The sequence below is a fragment of the Mobula birostris genome, chromosome 27 (genome assembly GCF_030028105.1).
Source record: "Mobula birostris isolate sMobBir1 chromosome 27, sMobBir1.hap1, whole genome shotgun sequence".
Lineage (NCBI taxonomy): Eukaryota > Metazoa > Chordata > Chondrichthyes > Myliobatiformes > Myliobatidae > Mobula > Mobula birostris.
In genome coordinates, this window is record NC_092396.1 from 21,450,038 (window position 1) to 21,472,396 (window position 22,359).

Sequence of the window (22,359 nt, forward strand, 5' to 3'; positions counted from 1 at the left end):
CCCTCTCTAATACATTATGGGCAAATTACAGAGGGTAATTACACTACTAATCTGCACGGCTTTGTGAGGTGCGGCAGAAAAAGGAGCACCTAGAGGGAACCCACAGGGTCCACAGCAAGAGTGTGCAAACTTTATATAGACAGGCAGCACCAGAGGCCAGGATGGAACCCGGACTACCGGAGGTATGAAGCAGCAAGCCCGCGATGGCCAGAGTACAGCTGCAAGGCTTAAACCCACAACCAGTCTTATAGACAAGGGCATTTCCAAAGAAATAGGGTAAAGAACTAAGCAATTACTTAGAAAAAAAGACCCAATGCTAACATCTCACAGAAGGCAGGGTTGGGCATTAAATACTGACTTGGATGTTTTTGAATAAATCTTAATATCTCCACTTCAATCCCTTGTCTGCTCTTTCCTCTACCTTTTCCAACAGTTTACAAATTTTAATTCATGTTATTTATTTTGCCTCAAAAGCTGCTATGTGCGCAGATGTTTCTATTATCTTGCAACCTGCTTGAGAATAAAAACAACTATCTTTCCCATTTATTTCCTTGTCATCTCAACCCACACACTGTCGGGGCTGATTAGACACTAAGTGAAAAGTTGTGGAATGTTAGCCTCTCTCTGACTAGTCCATGTGCCTGCAAACCTCTTTGTAATCAGGAAGTTGTAAAATTAGTCAGCTCCATCTCGGGTACTGGCCTCCATAGTATCCCAGAGATCTTCACAGAGCGATGACTCCGAAAGGCGCATCCATCATTACAAACCCCCATCACCCAGGACATGCCCTCTTCTCATTGCTACCATCAGGAAGGAGGTACAGAAGCCTTAAGGCACACACTCAGCCATTCAGGAACAGCTCATTCCCCTCTGCCATCCAATTTCTGAATGGACATTGAACCCATGAACGCTACTTCACCTTTTTAAAAATATTATTTCAGTTTTTGCACTTTTTTTTGTCATTTATTTTTTATTGAATTTCATCAAACATTTCCATAAGATGTATTTCAGATACTGTACATATATATCATATAATCATGTTTGTCACAAATCTCCACATAATATTTATTTGAGATATACACTTATAGAGAGGAAAGAAAGAGCAATCAAAAAATTAATTATTTAATATACAATTCCCCCTTCTCCAGCCCTGTATCTCTTTTACCAATCAACTTTCCAGCTCTTTACTTCACCCCTCCCAGTTTCACCTCATCACCTTGTGTTTCTTCCTCCCCTCCCCCCACCCTCTAACTCTAACTCCTCATCAGGACTGGAGAAAAAAAGGTGAAGGGTCTCGGCCTGCAACGTCAACTGTACCTGTTGAGTTCCTCCAGCGTTCTGTGTGTGTTGCTTGGATTTCCAGCATCTGCAGATTTTCTCTTGTTTATATACTTACTGTAATTGATTTACTATATTATCATGTATTGCATTGTACCGCGGGCACCAAGTCAAATTTCACAACATATGCCGGTGATATTAAACCTGATTCCCATTCATTCTGGTAACTAGCTAGTAAACTCTCTTAGTCGCCCCTTTCTGTAGCTCTGGTACTCTTCCTATCTGGGGTCCACAACTGTACGTAATATTTCAAGTGTGGCCGAAGCCAATTCCTTGTACAAATTCAACATTACTCCCTTGTCCCTAAAGTAAATTTATCATCAAAGTATGTTTATGTCACCATAAACTACCCTGAGATTCATTTTCTTACAAGCATTTACAGGAAAATAAATACAATAGAATTTAGGAAAAACTAGACAAGTAAAGCCTGACAAGCAACCCATGTGCAAAAGAAAACAAATTGTGCAAATAAGGAAATAAACAAATGATACAGAGAACACGAGTTGTAGAGAATGAAAATGAGTCTGTGGGCTGTGGAATGTTCAGATTTAAGGTGAGTGAAGTTATCCATGCTGGTTCGAAAGCCTAATGGTTGCAGGGTAATAACTGTTCCTGAACCTGGTGGTGTGGGATTCGAGGCTTCTCTACCTCCTGTCTGATGGTAGAAGCGAGAAGAGAGCATGGCCCGGGTAGCGGGGGTCCTTGATGATGGATGCCTCTTTCCTGGCAGCGCTCCCTGTAAATGAGCTCAAGTTTAATGGCTTGCATTTGGAATTTAGAATGACGTTCCACATTTATCATATTTTCAGCCAGAGATCAGTCTCTGGGCACCTCCAGGTCTCTCGATTCCTCTTGATTAGGTTGTCCTGCTTTCACTCACGTCTCAGCTGCACTAACATTTCCCTTTACCAGGCCGTGTTATCACTCTGACCTTCCTGCATCTCCTTGAGTTATTAATGTACATTAGCAGAGCCCAATATCATTCTTCATGCTCAGGCCCGAACTGCTAATGTCAAACAATTCCCTGTGGATGGTCAAGTTCAAAAGGTTGAATGACTGAATGAAGCTGCAAAGGGGAGGCCATTTTACCCATTATATATATATTATACACACACACACACACACATATATAGTATATTATATATTATTATGTATATAGTGCTCAAGACTTTTGCACAGTACTGTAGCAATTTTATGTATTGTACTGTATAAAATAAAAACAAATTTCTTGACATATGTGAGTGATGATAAACCTCATTCTGATTTAGGTCTCTATTGTGGACTAAGAGTGGCACAGGGAGAGGGGAATCATGGTTGGAGAAGGGGGAGGGAGAGGGGAGGGAGAGGGGAGGGAGAGGGGAGGGAGGGGGGAGGGAGGGGGAGGGAGAGGGGAGGGAGAGGGGAGGGAGAGGGGAGGGAGAGGGGAGGGAGAGGGGAGGGAGAGGGGAGGGAGAGGGGAGGGAGAGGGAGACATGCTGTATTGATCAATAAGCCAATTTTTCTGAATCAAGCGAACTTGCCTGCTGTCTCAGGGCTGGGTGTGTTGGCACCCCCACCCGCACGCCCTCCGCCCCGGCAGCCCTTCTCTGCCATCTGTCCCCACGGCGCTCCACCCACCCTCGCCATCCCCAACACCCTTTGCTCCCGCCAGATTTACAAACTCTCTCTCCGCTCCACACTGGCAAACACAGTACCGTGCAAAAGCCTGAGGCTCTGTAGCGATACAGATGTGCCCAGGAGTTTGCACAGTACTGTATGTTCTGGAATGTGTTGCTCTGTGACAGTAATACAACGCAATACATAGAGAATATTACAAGTGACCATAAGAAATATAAAATATAAGTAGTGCAAAAAGAAAGAAAGCCAGATTTGGGAACAGCTTCTTTCCAACTGTGATAAGACTGCTGCACGGATCCTGACCCGGATCTGGGCCGTACCCTCCAAATATCCGGACCTGCCTCTCGGTTTTTTTTTTGCACTACCTTACTTTCCCTTTTCTATTTATGATTTATAATTTAAATTTTTAATATTTACTATCGATTTGTACTCCAGGGAACGCGAAGCGCAGAATCAAGTATCGCTGTGATGATTGTACGCTCTAGTATCAATTGTTTGGTGACAGTAAAGTATAAAGTAGTGATCATGATCTGTTTGGAAATCTGAAGGCGGAGGGGGGAGAAGCTATTCATGAAATATTGAGCGTCTATCTTCAGGCTCCTGTAACTCCTCCCAATGAGAAGAGAGCGTGTCCTTGATGGTAAGGGTTAGGGTCTTTAATGATGGATGCTGCCTTATTGAGCATTGACTGTTGAATACGTCCACAGTGGCGGGGAGATTAGTGCCCATGAGGCGCTGAGTGAGTTTACAACTTGTTCCCAATCCCGCGCATTGGCCCTTCCATACCAGACGATGATGTAACCAGCCAGAACGCCCTCCGCGGCACATCTGTAGGAATTTGTGAGAGTCACCAACCGGGACTGAACTTCAACTATAATCTGATGCCTCTTTAGCAAACGCGAAGGAATTAAATTTATAACGGACGAGGTCAAAAAGAGATGCACGCAGATGCAACACTCCCATACCTCATCTAACCCTAGAGGAGCAGAAGCCAGTGGATTGAAATCACGACGGAAAACCTTGTTAGGAAAGGATCTGAAATCCAGAGCCCCAGGATAGGTTACACAAATCTTGTTGAGCGCAATTCACAGGAATTCCTGCGGGGAAAGCATGTGAAATATTGATTGATCAGGAGGGGCAGCAGCAGAGGGATTTAGTGCTCGATATTCCAGAGGTGGAAGTGTTGACAGGATGAAAATGCCGGATCAATCTCTGGAGGGAGAAGAGTGTTGGTGACAACCTGAATGATGAGCCAGGGTTGTGGATGGAATCAGACGCTGCTGTGATTTAGAGAAAAGACCTGCCTCATTTCTGTAGGATGCATTGGCATCCTGGGTCAATACTGGATGGAAGGTGCTTACAAGAGAATTTACTGAATAAAAGTAACTATTACATGAAAAGACTTGGCCACTGTCCTGAGAAAGAAAGCTGGATTTGGACTAAAATAAGTTTATTAGATGAAAGTTTTTAAAACGGAGTGGATATAGAGAGGTCAATTCCTTTTGTGAGGAAGGCAAGTTCATCCATACAAGAAAGTAACCAACGATCCAAATAAGGGATGCATCAGAAATGTACGGTATTGGTGTGAACGCGGAAACTATTGGCATACAGAGTGGCTTGAAGCGAATACCATCAATTCATTTAAGCGGAGGCTGGACAAGCGCCGCGGAGAAGGGGTCAGGAGGGTTACACTGATGGATTTTGATGAAGGTGGGAAAAAGCTCGAATGCAGCATAACGCGAACACGGAGTGGTCCTTTTTGGCCCTGTACCTCCACATACCCATGACTTTAACTTATTTTACACATTTTCTCTACAATGGCTAATTGGTGACGGAATAAATTTCCAACGATTAAAACTTCAACCTAGACAACATGACCAACATTTAAACAAAACACACGAGCTAAATATTTCGGTACACAAGAACTAAAGACACTGTGGTGCACAGATCGGGACTGATGACTGTGATTATACTCTTTTATTCCACGGCTTCCCAAGCCTCATCCGCCAGCCCCACAGCTCCTCCGTCCCTCTCCTGACATTGGATCCCAGACCGCTCAAAGTCGCTGCCACGTTTCGTCATCGAGTCAACAGCCACTTCGCCGACAATCGTTTGGCAAACGAACAGAAATGCGGTTGCACTGAATGATTTCAAATTCACTCGGAAATGATGTACGGCCGGGATTCTAATCGAATGAGAAATGGCGCCTCTACTCTTTTTTTTGCGGTGACTGCACACTGTAACTGACAGCAACAATGCCACATCTCCAGTCACGGCTAAATGCTTATTTCAACAGTCCTGCTCCTTCGGACAACATCATTACGGCGCATATCCTTCGACACTGTGCATCATAATTTAACAATAGAGGGAAGCTCGCTGCCCGCTCGCGTTCACAGATTAATTTGGACAGATTAATTATCCCTGAAATTGGCTGGCAATTCGTCACAGCCGATGGCAACAAATTGCCCGTACTTAGCCCGGCGTTACTTGAAAAGGGCGATTTTTTGAAAAATGAACATTTCCCATTCTGGCATCCCTAACCCGTTTTGGCCGGGATCCTGGACAACGCTCCGTTCTGCCATGTCATTCCTTACCAAAAGCCCGATTTCTTTAAGGAAACTTCTATCACAAAAGACTAACGCAGCATCAGCACCTAATCCTCCCTCACAGAACCGAATGTCCGAAACACAAAGCAGTCACAGACATTATTCTACGCCCAGTTTCTCCACTGAGGAACAGCGATGCTTCTAAGCATCCAAGCCTTGTATTCACAACATATTCAGATATTTTTCCCCAACTAAATACAGCACAATATCACACGGAGTCAGGCGGATTTGATCATTTAATGGGTACAACCAACACCTTATTATGATCTAATCTTCGAATCAATGAATCCAGCCAAAAAATACCATACACGTCCAATGACTGCACACCCCTTACCTGAAACGAGGGGAGTCTTTCACACACTCTTCAAAATCCACTGTCATTTTGATTGTATTTTTCTCTCTAGTTTGGCATTCACCCTTCATTTAGGCTGTTCATCGCCCAATTTGAGAACAGAAACGCGAGGACTGGCTGCGACCGGGTTTGATTTAGTCCAAAATGGTAGGAACGATGTGAATTGAAGCAGAGACTCTCAGAGCCATTCTCTCGCTCTCTTTCCTGGGATCCGAGTCTCCGCCAACAGAACCCACGCCTATAGAGCTGTCAATCAGGCGCAGAGGCAACGCCCCGCGGGCTGCAGGCTGTTGTGGCGGGTACGGGCAACCATCTTTGATAAAGGCAAAGGACAGCTGCTCCCCCGAAATCTCTATTTAAGGTTTCTTGCACTAGGTGACCAGGGCTTAGATGTGAGGATTGGGGTGATTTGAAAGGAGGCGCAAGACATATGGATCGTGGAGCAACATGCGGGAGGCATCAGCCAAGAATCAGCCACAAGCTCCCGCCCCCACCACCGGGCGTGAATAAGCCAGAAAGTGCCGCTTAATTCAACAGACTCTACTGTGGAAGCCGACAACAATCTGGCGCTTTATCCAAGACTAAGCGCCTCAGGAGCGGGCGTTGAAATCCTACAGCCCCTCCGTTACCAAGTGAGGCGGCTGTGCCGGCTCCCCGCTAAATCCGAAAGCGGCCTCTCATTGGCGCTCCCTGAATAACGCCATCAAGCACGCGGCGCGACAGAAGATGGACCCTGAATACGCCCTATCTGCCTCATTAGGGGAACTGTTCAAGCTGTGCAAAAACTGCCTGCATAAATTTGTCCCAAACATTACAGAAATACAGCAACAGAATATGGCAGTTAATGATAAAAACCATGTCATATAGAAGAGTTGTGTGTTATTCACGTCATTATTATATGCAGTAGCTTTACTGGGTCTTTTCCTTTCGCACAGGTGTTTATTGCTTGGCCTCGGGGCCTTGTGATCTTGCGTCGCTCCCGGAGTGCGGACACCGAGCAGAGGAGAGGCGGTGTGGCCGATGGCGGTGACGGCCCGGTACTTGATCTATTTCCAGTACTGCGGCACCAACTACAGGTGGGTTGTGGGCGCCACCTTTTAGAAGAATTCCTTCGTGGAATATTAGCGTAGCTGTCAGGTCACACTGCCCAAGAAGGTTGATCTTCGACCTATGTTGTGACCTGGTCTGGGACCCCTGGGGGAGGGGATGGCAGATACACCACACCGCCTCCGAAGTTCATACTGACTAGGAGCAGGGGCAGCCAACTGGCCTCTCAACGCTGCTGTCGCATGGCAGATCTGATTGTGACCTTGATTCTGGTGATTCACGGTAACTTACCATATTCATAGCAAGAATTTATCTACAATGTCTTAAAAATAATGTTTAAAAACTCTTCTTCCATCGCCCCTTAGGGGAACTGACTTCTAGAGACTCGGATCCTTCAAGAGAAATCAAATACATCATTTTCTCTATTAAACAGGCAACTCATCATTTCTGAACAGTGATCCTCCTACAACACAAAACACCATCTTCACATCTACCCTGTCAAGAACCCTCAGTCTAGCCTGGCCTTACAAAGACAGGGTTTAGTTTAATAAAGTCCTCTCTGAACGGCTTCCGTTTCATTGCTTTCCATAAATAAGGATATGCAAACTTAAAATGTAGCTTCATCAGTGCCTTATATAACTGAAATATAATCTTCCTCCTTCTCTATTCAATTCTCCAGCAATAATTAATAATCAGGAAAATAATTACTTGTTGTATCTAATGCTAATCGTTGGTGAATTATGCACTGGAACACCCAGATTTTTCTATTATTAGATTACTATTTTTTCTTTAAATTATTATTAAGTTACAGTGTGGAATTGGCCTTTTGAGCCTCGCGGCCCAACAACCCCCTGATTTAACCCTAGTCTATTCACGGGACAATTCAGAATGACCAATTAACCTATCAACCGGTAAGTCTTTGGATTGTGGGTGGAAACCCACGCAGTCACGGGGAGAACCTACAAACTGCTTACCGGCGGCAGCAGGAATTGAACCAGGGTCCTCTATACTCTAAAGTGTTGTGCAAACCACTCTGCTACTGTACTGCCCTACATTCCAGTGGTCTCCAATCTACCATCTTTTAGAAAATATACTTTGTTATTTTCCTGCCAGACTAATTAACTACACAATTTTTAACATTATACATCATTTTCCAAAACTTTGCCCAGTTATTAAACCTATTTATATCCTTTTGTAGCCTCCTTATGTCCTATTCACAACTTACTGTAAATGCCTGCAAGAAAATGAATCTCATGGTAGTATGATAACATAATATGTACCTTGTAATAAATTTTACTTTGACAACTCTCCTACCTTTCTTTGTGTCATCAGTGAATTCAGCAACCATACATTTGATACCCTTATCTAAAGTATTTAAACAAATCGTACAAAATGTTACATCCTCAGCAGTAGCCCCCTGCCCCCCCCACCTGATTCTTCTATCTTACCAATCAGAAAAAGAGATTGTACTTCCAATAGCACAATCAGTCAGGCACCTCTCCTGGGGCAGTTGATCACAGTGCAGTACAATAATTGTAGTTCAGGAAGAGATTTTGTTCGGAGCAGATTTTTCCATTTTATAAAACAATCTTTTGTTTAACAAGCTCCTTAAATAATTTAGGAAGCCCCAATAATATTTCATGGCCCAGTACTATTGGAATGTGATCTCTGCTGTAAACACAAGTAACTCTGCACACCGCAAGGCCCTACGGACAGCTATGAGAGAAGTGGAAAGCTATTCAGTGTTAATGGTAATGGCTGCAGAATAGATAGCCAGGAAAGTCTTCTCCTTCCAATAAACAGATTCTTGCCCCTTCCTCTATTCCCCACTCTGATGTTATACCTCTTCTCACCTGTCTATCAGTCTCACCCCCACCCTGATCCTCTTCTCCTTCCCTTTCTCCTGTGGTCCACTCTCCTCTCCTATCAGATTTCTTCTCCAGCCCTTAATCTTTCCTACACACCTGGTTTCACATATCAGCTTCCAGCTATCGTCCTACCCCTCCTCTTGGGCCCTTAACTCCCAGTGACCATAGGCCACTGATGATCTCTTGTCTCCATTGCCCAAAGTCGATGGTCTGGTTGGAGTTCTTCAACGTTTCTGTAACCCGTTGCATCCACTGTACTGGTGATTGGCCGATACAGCTTCCCCAGAGCTCTGTTGGCTGACCTTGCCCGTTTCCACCTCTCACAACGGGGACATCAGGTTGGACTTTGAGAGGCTTCCTTTCTCACCCTCCACCTTTTCATTCTGGCATCTTCCCCCTTCCTTCTCAATCCTGGAGAAGTGTCTCGGCCTGAAACGTCGACTATCGGTCCAATTCCATGACTGCTGCCTGAGCCGCTGAGATCCTCCAGCATGTTGTGTGTGTGTTGCCAGGAAAGTCTGCTGCTCTTCTTTCCATGTTGTTCCATAATTTGTGCCAACTTTCAGGATAAGATGTTGGTGTGTAGTAGAGTCTGGTCCTCCCTCCCGTTGGACCAAGACATTGCTTGGTCAAGGCCATGTGGTAGCTGGCATCTAAAGGCTAGCCAGCACTAAAATAGAGTCAAAAGAAAGAAATACTCAATGCCAAGAAACTATCAGGGACAGATAGAGTGCACAGTGCAGAGGAAAGATTTACATCAGGATGTAAACATCGAGTGATCCATAAAATGTTTCAGTATTGTGCTCTATCTCCAAATCCTTTCAACTTTCACTTTATCAGAGTATTTATCCAATACTTTTGTAGTACAGTATAATATCACTGGCACATTCTTCCGCGTGTGCCTTGCATGTTACACGCTTGGACGATCAGGGCTCTCCACATTGAACGATCCCTCAATGATATCCGGCACACTTAGATCTGTTAGTTCTTTCAGTGTCCATATATTTTCTTCTTTGCCTTCGTCTACCGCGCTTCCCAGGCATACGGCCTTGTAATGTAAGGCATTCTATTTCTCCCTTTCTGATGACATGGCCCAGGAATTTAAGTTTCCTCTCACTTAATGTTCTCATTAAAGATCCTCTTGTATGGGCACATTGGAGTACTGTCTCATTAGTTACCCTATCTCTATATGATATTTTCAGCATTCTTCTAAGAAACCACATTTCTGTTGCTTCTAAGTTTCTTTGGAGTTCTGCTGTTATGGTCCATGTTTCCTGGAAGCATACAGCAAGATTGATCAGATGTAACATTTTTGTAGCCTAAGCCTTGTTGTCATAGAAATGTGTCTGTTGGTAAAAATGGGTTTCATTTTTTGGAAGTTGGTTTTGGCAATGGCAATTCTTCTTTTTATTTCTACTTTCCTTCTAGCATCTTGTGATATAAAACTACCAAGGTAATTAAAGCTGGTCTTTTGTTCAATCTCTTGGTTACCGATGTACAATTGACAGTTGGGAGTATCCTGCTGTTTTGATATTACCATACATTTGTTTTTTTTTGCTGTTGATGGTTAAACCAAAATCTGCACTTGTTTGTACTACTTTGTCTAGGAGGGTTTGTAGGTCTTCTGCAGCACTTGCTATTAGGGTGGTATCATCTGCAAATCTTATATTGTTGATGTTAACACCTCCAACTTTTATCCCATCTAGGTCTTCTATTTCTCTGAGAATCATGTCACTATAGATATTAAATAATTCCGGTGAGGCAACGCCTCCCTGTCTAACTCCTCTTTGAACTTTAGTCCAACTGCTTATATTATCATCAATTTTTACTGCTGCGATTTGATTCCAATATAAATTTTGAAGCAGTTGTTAGTCCCTTCCGTCAATGTTTAGTTTAGCGAGAATTTGAAATAATTTTTCATGTTGCACTTTGTCAAATGCTTTAGTGAAATCAATAAAACATAAAAAGACATCATTTTGATATTCAACTTCCCTTTCTGAAAGCACTCGTAGTATGAAAATTGCGTTCCTAGTTCCTTTATCCTCAATAAACCCATATTGCAGTTTAGAAGTTTCTAGCCTTTAATTTATTTTTAATTCGACTCAGAACAATTCTCAACAAAATCTTTATTATGTGACTCATAAGACTGATTGTTCTATAATTTTCGCGGTCAATAGTTCCAGGAATTTTTGGCAGAGTTATAAATACTGATTTCAAGAGATCGTCAGGCAATACACCAGACTCATATATGCCATTAAACAGTTCAAAAAGAATATCCGTGCCCAGATCTTCTAGGGCTTGTATCATTTCCACCGAAATTCCATCAGGTCCAGTGGCTTTACCATGTTTCATGCTTTTCATCGCTTTAGTTATTTCTTTTTCGGTAATAGGTGGGCCAGAATTAGGGTGTCTAATATCTGGGGGTTCCCCTCTATTATCTTCAAAAAGCTGCTCTATATACTGAATCCACCTCTCACATACTTTATCTGGATCTGTTAGTATGGATCCGTCTGCTGATATTATGCATCCTGTAGAGGAGGTTTTCTTAATTCCAGTAATTTCCTTAATTTTCTTGTGCATTTCTTTGCTGTTGTTAACATGGCCTTTTACTTCATTGCATTTTTGATTCAGCCATTCTTTCTTTGCAATATTACGCAGTTGTCTGGTCTGTCTGTCTAGCTCTCTGTATTGTACTTCATTATTCTTCACTAACCTTCTTTGTTCCATCAGATCTAAAGTTTCTTGGGTTATCCACCCCTTGTTGGTGTGTTGGATTATCTCCTCTGCTGATTGCTGTATAGCACATTTAAATTTGTCCCAAAAAGATGTTGTTTCGTTTTCGTTGAGGTGTCCTTCTACAGCTGTTTTGGATTGTCGCTTAAGTATGCTATCATTTTTAAGTTCTCCCAATATATACTCCTTTCTCGCATCTCTACGTTTCAGTTCCTTTAATTTTGTTTTAATGGTAGCTATTACTGGATAGTGATCTGCTCCTGGGTGGGCTTTAGAATTTGTGATATTATTTCTAAAGCGTTCATTGATGGTAATGAAATCTATTTGATTCCTTGTTCTATCTCCAGGGCTAATCCAAGTACACAATCTATGTGGATGGTTTTTATATCAAGTATTGGTTATCACTTGGTTGTTTCTGACACACCAATCAGTAAACCTTTCTCCATTTTCAGTTTTCTCCCCTAATCCAAAAGGTCCTATAATGTTATCAACCCTTTCCTGTCCAACTTTGGAGTTAAAATCTCCCATGACTAGTTTTATGTCCTGAGATTTACATTGCTCATAAGCACTGTCGAGATCTTCATTAAACTTGTTGATATCTTCTTCATCCGCATCATTTGTTGGCGCACAGGCCTGGATTATGCTAATGTTAAAAGGGTTACCCCTTAATTTAACTAAAAGCAGCCGGTTGGATATCGCCCAATATCCCATATCACCGGCATATGTCGTGAAATTTATTGTTTTTGCGGCAACAGTACATAATAATTTAAAAACTGTGAATTATATAATAGTTAAATTAACTAAATAGTGCAAAAAAGTAGTGAGGTGGTGCTCATGGGTTCAATGTCCATTCAGAAATCAGGTGACAGAGGGAAAGAAGCTGTTCCTGAATTTTTGAGTGTGTCTTCAGGTTTCTGTATTCCTTCCTGATGGTAACAATGAGAACAGGGCACATCCTGAGTGTTGGGGGTCCTTAATGATGAATGCTGCCTTTTTGAGGTGTTGCTCCTTGAGGATGTCCTAGATACTACAGAAGCTAGTGCCCGTGATGGAGCTGACTGAGTTCACAACTCTCTCTAACAGCAAGTCCAATTCGGTCCTAATGACTCAACACATAACATAGATTTTCTTCCTGTTACCTTTGCTCTTTTATAAGTCACCTGAACTATGTGCCTTCTGGTTAGTAACTCATTAGAAGCACTTTGACCTTCTTTATTGTATTGGAAGTTGAAATAGCTCCCACTCATGTTGCCTACTTCTGTAACTTTTCTACTACATTTGCACTTGTATATTTGTGTTTTTTTTCCCTGTTACTCTAGCTTTGAGATGTTACAGTTTATTCAAACAGCTAAATTAGATGTAGAGACAATCGTTGATTAAAACTTACAAAGGTCAGGCTTTCGACACATAGACCCTGAAAGCTGTGGGTTGTCAATGGAGCTGTAGTCTGACGCAGATTTTCCTCCCTATACTTTACTTTTCTTACTCATGTAAAACAGCATCCAATGCTAATATTTTATTCTGTTCTTTACAGTGGAGTCATGAAAAGTCCATCACACCAACTTGTTGCCGGGGTTCAGAATTACTTGGAGGTAAGTGAAATGTGAAGTTTTTCTCACGGCATCCCATGCTGAGCCAAACTATACAAATCCTGAAATGAACTGTGCTAACTGAACTTCAAAGATAAGTTGTGTTCCTAAGGTACTGGAGTACAACTTGTTCCCTGTTGGAATGTTAAAAAAAATATTGTTCCTCAGGGTACCCCAGGGAAGCTGTGTTTTGTGGGAAATGCAGAGGGTAGAGAGCAGTTTTGCAGAACATCATAATCTGTCTGAAGACTGCTTCGATTGAGTTAAGTTTATAAATTAGCCTATCTTTGGGTAACAATAACAAAGGATCATTAATTTTAAATTGTTATTTGGAATGAAGACAAGGGTCAGCAGAATGACACAAAACAGTGTTGGTGCATGTGATTCTTTGCTGCAATAAGTGATGGTTGTTCAAATACTGAAACAGTTATTCCACCTCAATTATCAGGCTCTTGAACCAGAGAGGATAACTTCACTCGCCCCATCACTGAACTGTTCCCACAAAACATAAACTCACTTTCAAGGACTCCTCGTCTCACCTTCTCAAAATCTATTGCTTATTTATTTATTATTATTATATTTTCTTTTGTACTTGTATATTTTGTTGTCTTTTGCACGTTGGTTACTTGTCCGTCCAGCTGGGCCCGGTCTTTCATTGATTCTATTGTGTTTCTTGGATTTACTGTGTACGCCCATAAGAAAGGGAATCTCAGGGTAGTACATATATGTACTTTGATAATAAATTTACTTTGAATTTTTGTTGTGGCAAATATCTTTCTTTCTTTTTAAATCTTTTTATTAATTTTTCAAAATTACAAACTCAATAACAAAGTTGGTACAAAGAGATTGGAAAAATGTTCGTCAACATATATAAAATGAATTTTAAGTAACATAGATATAAAAGACTTCCAAACTCATAATGAGATTAAACATTAAAAAAGAAATAAAAAGAAAAAAAATATATAAACAAAAAAAACCCCAAAAGAAAAAAAAACAAAAAAAAACCCAAGAAAAAAAAAAACAAAACAGGGCTAGACCAACAGCTTATATCGGACATGTTCAATAATGTCGTTAACTCCGTTCCTTGTTGTGGCAAATATCAATGATTATTACTCTCCTTTCATATTTACAGTTTGTCTTCCTTTGCACATTGGTTGTTTGTCAGTCTTTGTGTGTAGTTTTTCACTGATTCTATTGTATTTTGTTCTACTGTCAATGCCCGCAAGAAAATGAATCCCAGGGTTGTATATGGTGATGTATACGTACTTTGATAATAAACAGAATCAGAATCAGGTTTATTATCACGAGCATGTCTCGTGAAATTTGTTAACTTAGCAGCAGCAATTACAAATGTGTAAATTCAATACATAATATAGAAGAACAAGAAAAAATAATAATAAATAAATAAACCAATTACGGTATATGTATATTGAATAGATTACTTTGAACTTTGAGTAAAAAATGAATAAAAATGAGATGTGGAGGAAGATATGCAAATATGATTGAAAAACAGGATAATGAGATTCAATTTTGATAGCCTGATAGTGTATTGATGGTTTATAATGGGACAGATAATTTGATACCTTCATATAATTTCCAAGGAGAAACTGGAGATTGTGCAAGGACAGGGTCAAGTTTTCTAAGTTCAAAGATTTCTGGTGCTGCTGGTGTCAAGCTGCATTGGTCTCTGTCATTCCTTTGGAGGGAGAGGAGGAGCCTGCATGGGGAACTGTGTGCTCTCCATATCGTGCTGCCCCGCTTTACGCAATGGTTGCATATCATGTAGATAGCTAGGTTGCAACGTCCATGGCCAATCCTGAATCAATGGAGGGCCCTTAAAAAGTGTTCTCTTTTACTTTGCAATGTGATGTTCAGATCCCTCTACTGAAAAGCCAGTTTTGGATAGGAAGAAGTCCACAAGCATATCCCTTAGATTAGCCCAGTGCTGAATACGATGGGTAGAGATACAAGCGACACACACACAAAATGCTGGAGGAACTCAGCAGGCCAGGCAGCATCTATGGAAAAAAGTACAGTCGACGTTTCGTGTCCATAGATGCTGCCTGGCCCACTGGGTTCCTCCAGCATTTTGTGTGTGTTGCTCGGATTTCCAGCATCTGCAGATTTTCTCATTTGTGTAAAGATACAAGGTCAATTTTCTAGTCTGTGATGTGTGAAAAGCAGGATCGAAATGCAGTGGATTCTGGTTAATTATGCCATCGGTTAATCAGGGCAGCTACTTATTTGGTTAATTATGCCATCAGTTAATCAGGGCAACTCTTAAAGCATAACTTAATTGAGAAAATGATTTCCTTTCCTTATATGGGGCACTATGCTGTTTAATTGGGACAGGAGACTTGTCGAATAGTTTCTAACTAGAGGCAGTTGCATGCACTTGCATGGCGGTTAGACTCTCTACTGTGCTTAGAGCGAACAGTTTTTTAAAATAGCATCAGTTGTGTATGTTTGCGTTCAAAATCCGGTGATTTATGTCACTGATAGTTGGCGGGTAATAAGCAATAAGGCAATTCAGAACTGTTTTGCTCACCATGATTTCAAGCATTGAGGGTTGGTGATGCCAGAAACGGCCAGGACTGAAAATGAAATGATTTCACTACTTCAACAAGTTATGAACTATGAAGAATTTGAAGATTGTTGACAATCATCTTGAATGTTACAATAAACAATTTGAAGGATGCAATCATTGACAGCATTGCATGAAGGCAGTCCATTATCTACACTAGGTGTCTGCACTGATTATGTTCCTTTGCAGCCAATCAATAGAACACGTCAGCGTACCCTGGACGAATTCCTCGGTCAACGACTATTAGGAACTAATACGCAGTTTTATAGTACTGTAGTAGTGCTGATAATGTTCTAACTTGTTCTGTATTTCATTTAAATACATAATTTGTTGCTCTGTTAAACAATGGTTTGTCTTTTTCATAATTTTTGGAACCATTTGAACCTCTTTAACTCTTGCCATGAAACTTCAGTTAATTCAGGCAGCTGCTTAATTGGGCCAAAATGAACTGGTCCGTCTGTGTCCCAATTAACCGGAATCCACCGTACTTACTTAGATCAGTTAGTATCAGCAATAATGTGCTCAGTCATTACAAGCAGTGTCTTGGTGTACAGGTAGTCCCTGCTTTGAGGCCTCCGTTGGTCAGGGTCAGCCATGAATGTTGTCTCCTCGCCATCTAGATATGCAAGCCAGGGCAGTATGATATGGAGAGAAAGCTGTTGCTAAAGTCCTTCCTTAAGGTTATTTGATTTATTGTCACTTTGTTGGACACTCAGTGTTCACTTTTCATTGCCAAAACTCGAAAAGGTTTTACTATTGAAAGGATTTAAAGCCCAGCCTATGGACAAATGCTTATGTAAAATACGTTTGCTTAACATTTTTGTTAAACCCTTCCTGTACACATTGGAAATCTAAACTAGCCTGGAAAAATTGTTAGCAGAGGAGAGGAATTTATAAGAGATTAAAGTTGCCAGAACAATCTTGGCAGAAACCGGACAAACTGAATCCAAGTGACACAGAGGAAATATGCACATGTCTAAGATAATAATTAGTAAAGGTAACATGCAATCAAAATAACCAGGAAAACAGGATATATTATCGTTAGTAAAATATTCATATATGCAAATATGTAAATTTGGGAGAAAAAAATGACCGGAGACGACCAAACTAACTTTTGGAGTTTGCACACAGAAATCTTTGAAAGGGGCAGGATGAGTTTTTACAGCTGCTTTGCAAATAAGCATACGGGTCCAACACTTGGCCTTTTAAACCGAGGCCTGGCGTACAAAAGGGAGGAAGTTATAGTCAATCCTGATAAATCATCTCGGATCTCAGTTGGAAGGTGGTGTCCAATTCATGACACCACATTTTAGAGAGCTTGTCAGGGTCTTGGAGCGGCTGCAGAATAAGTTCAACAGAGTGGTGGCAGGGAACACAGAGACTGGAGAGGGAGAGCTGTCCTCCATCATATGAAGTGTTCAAATGACAATTAATTGAGGTGTTCATAAAGGTGTGGTAAGTAATGAGAATCTCCATTCATTGGCAGGTGGGTTGGTACCAATCAACTGATTAATGATCATTGGGAAAGGATCGAGGTTGGAAGGTGATCTATTTAAACATGAGATGTGATGATGTGGAATACACTACTTGAGGATGATTGGAAAAGGTTTGGTAATAAAGCCAATTGAATAAGTAATTGTTCAGGAAATCAGAATCGGGTTTAATGACACAGGCACAGAGTCAGGATAGAGGGGCGTCCATTTAAAACAGAGATGCGGAGAAATTTGTTTAGCCAGAGGGTGGTGAACTTGTGGAGTTTGTTACCACAGGCAGCTGTGGGGGCCAGGTCATTGGGTGTATTTAAGGCAGAGCTTGATAGCTTCTTCATTGGACACGGCATCTAAGATTACGAGGAGAAGTTCGGGGAGAGGGGCTGAGGAGAGGAAGAAAGGATCAGCCATGATTGAATAGTGGAGCAGACTCGATGGGCCAAATGGCCTAATTCTGCTCCCATGTCGATGGTCGTATATAGAGTCAACAAGAAAGTACAGCATAGAAGCAGGCCCTTCGGCCCATCTAGTCCATGCTGAGTCATTTAAACCGCCTATTGCCATTAACCTGCACCAGGACCATAGCCCTCCATACCCCTACCATCCAAACTTCTCTCAAACATTGAAATCGAGCTCACATGCACCACTTGCACTGGCAGCTTGTTCCACACTCTCAAGAGCCTCTGGGTAAAGAGGTTTTCCCTCCTGTTCCTTCTCTTTAAACTTTTCATCTTTCTCCCTTAACCCATGACCTCCCATTGTAGTCCCACCAACCTCAGCAGAAAATGCCTACTTGTAATTTACCCTCTCCATACCCCTCATAATTTTGTATACCTCTATCAAATCTCTACGTTCCAAGGAATAAATTCCTAATCTATTCAAACTTTCCCCATAACTCAGATCCTCCAGACCTGGCAACATCACGACGTACGTTGTGAAATTTGCTGTCATGAGGCAGCAGACATTGTAATACATACTCATAAAAATTATGAGTTACAGAAAGAAGTATATTTATCTATATGTTAGAAGTTGAAATTAAGTAAGCAGTGAGCCGGCACCCCACAGCACTGGCCACAGTTGGTCACAACATGAGCTCCCTAGCAGTACTAACACACAGCAATCTCTGCTCTTCAACGTCGACCCACCTGCACACAAGCGTGGAAAGCGACGCCAGCCTTCACCTGCAGCCCAGGACTTCTGCTACGGCTGCGAGCCCAGTGTCAATGCTCCCCCCCCCCCCCGTTAAAGTGCCTCCAACACCCTCGGAGGGGCACCAGCCTGGGCCTCGGTTTGGTCCCTGACTCCACAGTCACGGTGCCCTCCCACAGCTCTGTGGCCGCCACGTCAGGAAAGGCGCCTCAGAATCTTCCTCTGGGAGTCCCGCCCTTGCTACCATGCCCGTACGTGGTGGCCCCTGGCCTCCTGCCTGCCTGTCAGCCTCGGGTGTATGGCTACGTTGATCTGCAGGTGCAACGGACAGGATTTCCCTTGGGTTGCTGTGGAATTCCGTTTGCCACTCCTAGCACCCCAAGTACGGGATGACGGATAACCCACACTCTTGGGATCTCGCCAAGTTCGGGCAAGGGACTGCCCCCTCTCCAGCCCTGGTCCCCAGCCTCAGCAGCAGCAACAAACGCAGACCCACCACACCACCCAGCAGGTGTCTCTCGGCCCGGCCTTGCCTCCTGGTCGCAGCCACCCCCGTCTGCCATGCCGCGACGGGATGCCTGGGCTCCCCAACGCCTTCCAGTACTGCAGGGCCACATTTGCCGTCCTCCCCCACCTCGTCCAAGTAGCACCACGTCGTTGTGACGGTAACTGCCTTCCAGGAGGTGAGTGGGTATGGGGCGGCACGTTCAGATGCAGAACCACCAGCGTATCAGTGACCTCAAACAGCAGAGATGTTCCAGCCATTTCACGGTCTGTGTGCCCCAGTGCAAATTTTTTGACTACAATAGGAAATGATCAGGAGATTGGCACTCTAGTAAAAAAAACAGTCCACTAATTTGGTACATCTCAACACTGTTAATTTTCAGTGTCAGATGTTTCACAGTATGATAAATTCTTCAGTGAAATGGTTAAGTTTTAGATTATGAGGACACGCAGTCCTCTTTTATTGTCATTTAGTAATGCATGCATTAAGAAATGATACAATATTCCTCCGGTGTGATATCACAGAAACACAGGACAGATCAAGATTGAAAAACTAACAAAAACCACATAATTATAACATACAGTTACAACAGTGCAACAATACCATAACTTGAAGAACAGGCCATGGCACAGTAAAAAAGTTCAAAGTCTCTCGAAAGTCCCACACCTCACGCAGACAGGAGAAGGAAGAAAACTCTCCCTGCCATGCCCGACCACAGTCCGACTCTGAGTCATCTGAAAACTTTGAGCTCCGATCAGCCCTCCGACATCGAGTACCGAGCACCATCTCTGCCGAACGCTTCGACCCCAGCCTCGGTCGCCAGCAGCAGGCAAAGCTGGGGATTTTGGGGCCTTCCCTCCGGAGATTCTCGATCGCATAGCAGCAGCGGCAGCGAACCGGACATTTCAGAAATTTCTCCAGATGTTCCTCTGCTTCTCACGTCTGTCTTCATCAAATCAGAATTGTGCACGGCATCCTACTTACAGATACGATATCATTTCACTGGAGAGCTGCGTCACGCTGCCATCTTCTCCTTCCGCCTTAAAAGTTGAAAGGGGAGTGTAGGCCCAGAGGGCACAGGCTCAGAGTAGAGGGATGTCCCTTTAGAACAGAGATGAGGAATTTCTTTTTCCAGAAGGTGGTGAATCTGTGGAATTCATTGCCACAGATGGCTGTGGAAGCCAAGTCGTCGGGTATACTTAAAGGGGAGTTTGATAGTAAAGTCATCAAAGGCCATGAGGAGAAGGTAGGAGAATGGGGTTGAGAGGAATAAGCAATCAGCCATAGTGGAATGGTGGAGTAGACCGAGCGGCCTAATTCTGCTCCCCTGTCTCATGGTCTTATGGAACTGGGGCTTCATGAGTCGAGAGGGACTGTGGGAGCCAGGGGCCCAGTGAGTGGAAGGGGACTGCAGGAACTGGGCCACCAGTGAGCAGAAAAGAAGCATCATGGTTTCCCTATCATCGGATAAGTGGACTGTTAGAGTTGTACTGTAACCAGATTGCATTTTGTTTTCAAAGAGCTGATCAAAGCCAACGAGGGTGAATGGTGTCCTGTGTGCAGTAGCATTCTGGAATTCTTTTACAGTCCAGGGCCCTTTACATGCTAGATATTTCTTGTAACAAAGAATGTCGGATTGAAACAATTTAACTGCAGAGGTTACACAGCTTTCACAAGCCCTGCCAGAATGTTCTTGGTCTTTCAATGTTGGATGAACCTTCAATGGTCCTTATTCAAGTTACATTTGCAGGATGGCTGCCAACCCTCTGCTTTGTTACAGGAAAGATGGATTTTGCCGTGCGGCTTTACTTTGTTTTCAGCAGTGTAGCATGTCTGTGTTGGAAGTGAGCGAGAAGGATTACATTGACAATTACTGAGGGAGGCGTATTCTGATTTTTATCTCATACTGGTTGAATTAGCTAAAGCTGTGCAAAAGCTCTACCGCGGTGAGTAGTCAAGATCTTCATGACCAGGCTGCCACGTCGATCCTTGGACACGCTCAAACGCGAATGTTGCAGGCATTGCCAGGCTGCTACTGAATCCTGTCTAATCCGATGTGCAAATATATTACTGCATTTGTTATTGAACAGTCACACATAATAAAAGTTTGTTCTGTGAGGTTCTGCTATCTAGTACAATACAAAATATCTTGTGCAAATATTCATTGTCTGATTACGTCCAGTTACGTTACAGTTCATTGTCTTTTACACTCGTCTTGCTCTTTCATTGATCCTAATTATAGTTACTGTTCTAAAGATTTGCTGAGTATGCCCACAGGTAAAAGAATCTCAGGGTTGTATGTGGTGACATGCATGTATTCTGATAATAAATGTAACACTCTGGTTAAGATTTTACTGCTAATATTGTAGGATAATTCATTCATGGCTTTCAGTAGAAGCAGTGTGTTCTGCTGGTGGTGTTTGGGTTACCATTAAAGATAAGGGGATGTAATGCTCATGCTTAGGGATGTCGTGTTATCCAGTCAGGATGGTGGAATTGGGAGAAAGTTCTAGAGGAGGCTGGACGGAGAGGTTTTTGTGACATTCATGGGGTGGGTCGAGGTCTTTTCGACGGGAGATGGAGAAAGAAGAGGTTCGGGAGAACTGGCTGTAGGATTCAATCCGGCAGGAATGCGTGATTCGATGGAGTCCAAGAGGGGAAATCCTACCAGTGATCAGTGAATAGGAGTTGGCACCGTGAGTACACCAGACACATCAGCTTTTGGAAGATTTGAGCTCCAACCTTGTGCACATTTGACTGTTTTAATTATGATGGGTCCTCTTGTATTTTTCTTTTTTTTATCTTTCTCCTTCAGTAACAGTTTGGTTAAGTTAACATTCATAAATATACTTTCTTCATAGTTGTATGCAGTGTACCATTGTTCTTTCTTGCCAACGGGCAATTGCATGGGGTAGTAGTTACACAGTGTTCACACAGATTGGGGTTTGGATGGGTGAGACATCCCAGCTTCCCGGGTTTGGTGGGACCCAAGTCGTATTGACCCTAGACGTATGGAGTCTGAGAAAAGACGTTTTCTCATCACTGAGTCCGGTGGCTGTTAGCAAGAGGCTAACAAGCTGCATCTCTAGAGACACCCAGTAAAAGGGGGTTTCATAAAGTTTACTTTGAACTTTGAACGTCCTACATACACTCAAGATTCCCACTAGGCTGAGCTTCTGTTGGGTGGTGCTCCGTTTTCTGTGCTTTGGCCTATATTATAACATTTTAATGTTTTTAATTGTACATATTGCCAACAAGTGCAGTGAATCCACTGTAAGTTTATTTTTAAAATTTGGGAAAGTGCTTGTTTTGCTGGTGTTTTGTTTCTTTGTTGTGTTCTGTGAGTGGCGAATCTGTGGAATTCTTTGCCACAGGCGGCTGCGGAGGCCAAGTCTTTATGTATATTTAAGGCAGAGGTTGATAGATTCTTGATTGGTCAGAGCACGAGGGGAAACATGGAGAAGGCAGGAGATCGGGGCTG

The 22,359-nt window shown here is 42.7% G+C and overlaps 2 protein-coding genes across 3 annotated transcripts in view; one reads left to right on the top strand and one right to left on the bottom strand.

Annotated features, from left to right (window-relative positions):
• The window catches only part of acap3a (ArfGAP with coiled-coil, ankyrin repeat and PH domains 3a), a 385,203-nt gene extending 378,797 nt beyond the window's left edge, over positions 1–6,406 (bottom strand). The window contains exon 1 of the mRNA XM_072245228.1: positions 5,896–6,406. Within this exon, the coding sequence (XP_072101329.1) occupies positions 5,896–5,984 (89 nt within the window). The 5' untranslated portion in view covers positions 5,985–6,406. The remainder of the gene's footprint in view (positions 1–5,895) is intronic.
• A 499-nt stretch (positions 6,407–6,905) lies between these two features.
• Positions 6,906–22,359, top strand: part of pusl1 (pseudouridine synthase like 1) — a 101,939-nt gene continuing 86,485 nt past the window's right edge. Inside the window, exons 1-2 of one of the 2 annotated variants that reach the window (XM_072245069.1) lie at positions 6,906–6,989; positions 13,096–13,153. In XM_072245069.1, coding sequence (XP_072101170.1) covers positions 6,934–6,989; positions 13,096–13,153 — 114 coding nt within the window. In that variant the 5' untranslated portion in view covers positions 6,906–6,933. Of the gene's footprint in view, positions 6,990–7,015; positions 7,243–13,095; positions 13,154–22,359 lie in introns of those variants that run through there. The other variant, XM_072245070.1, reaches the window with a different exon arrangement.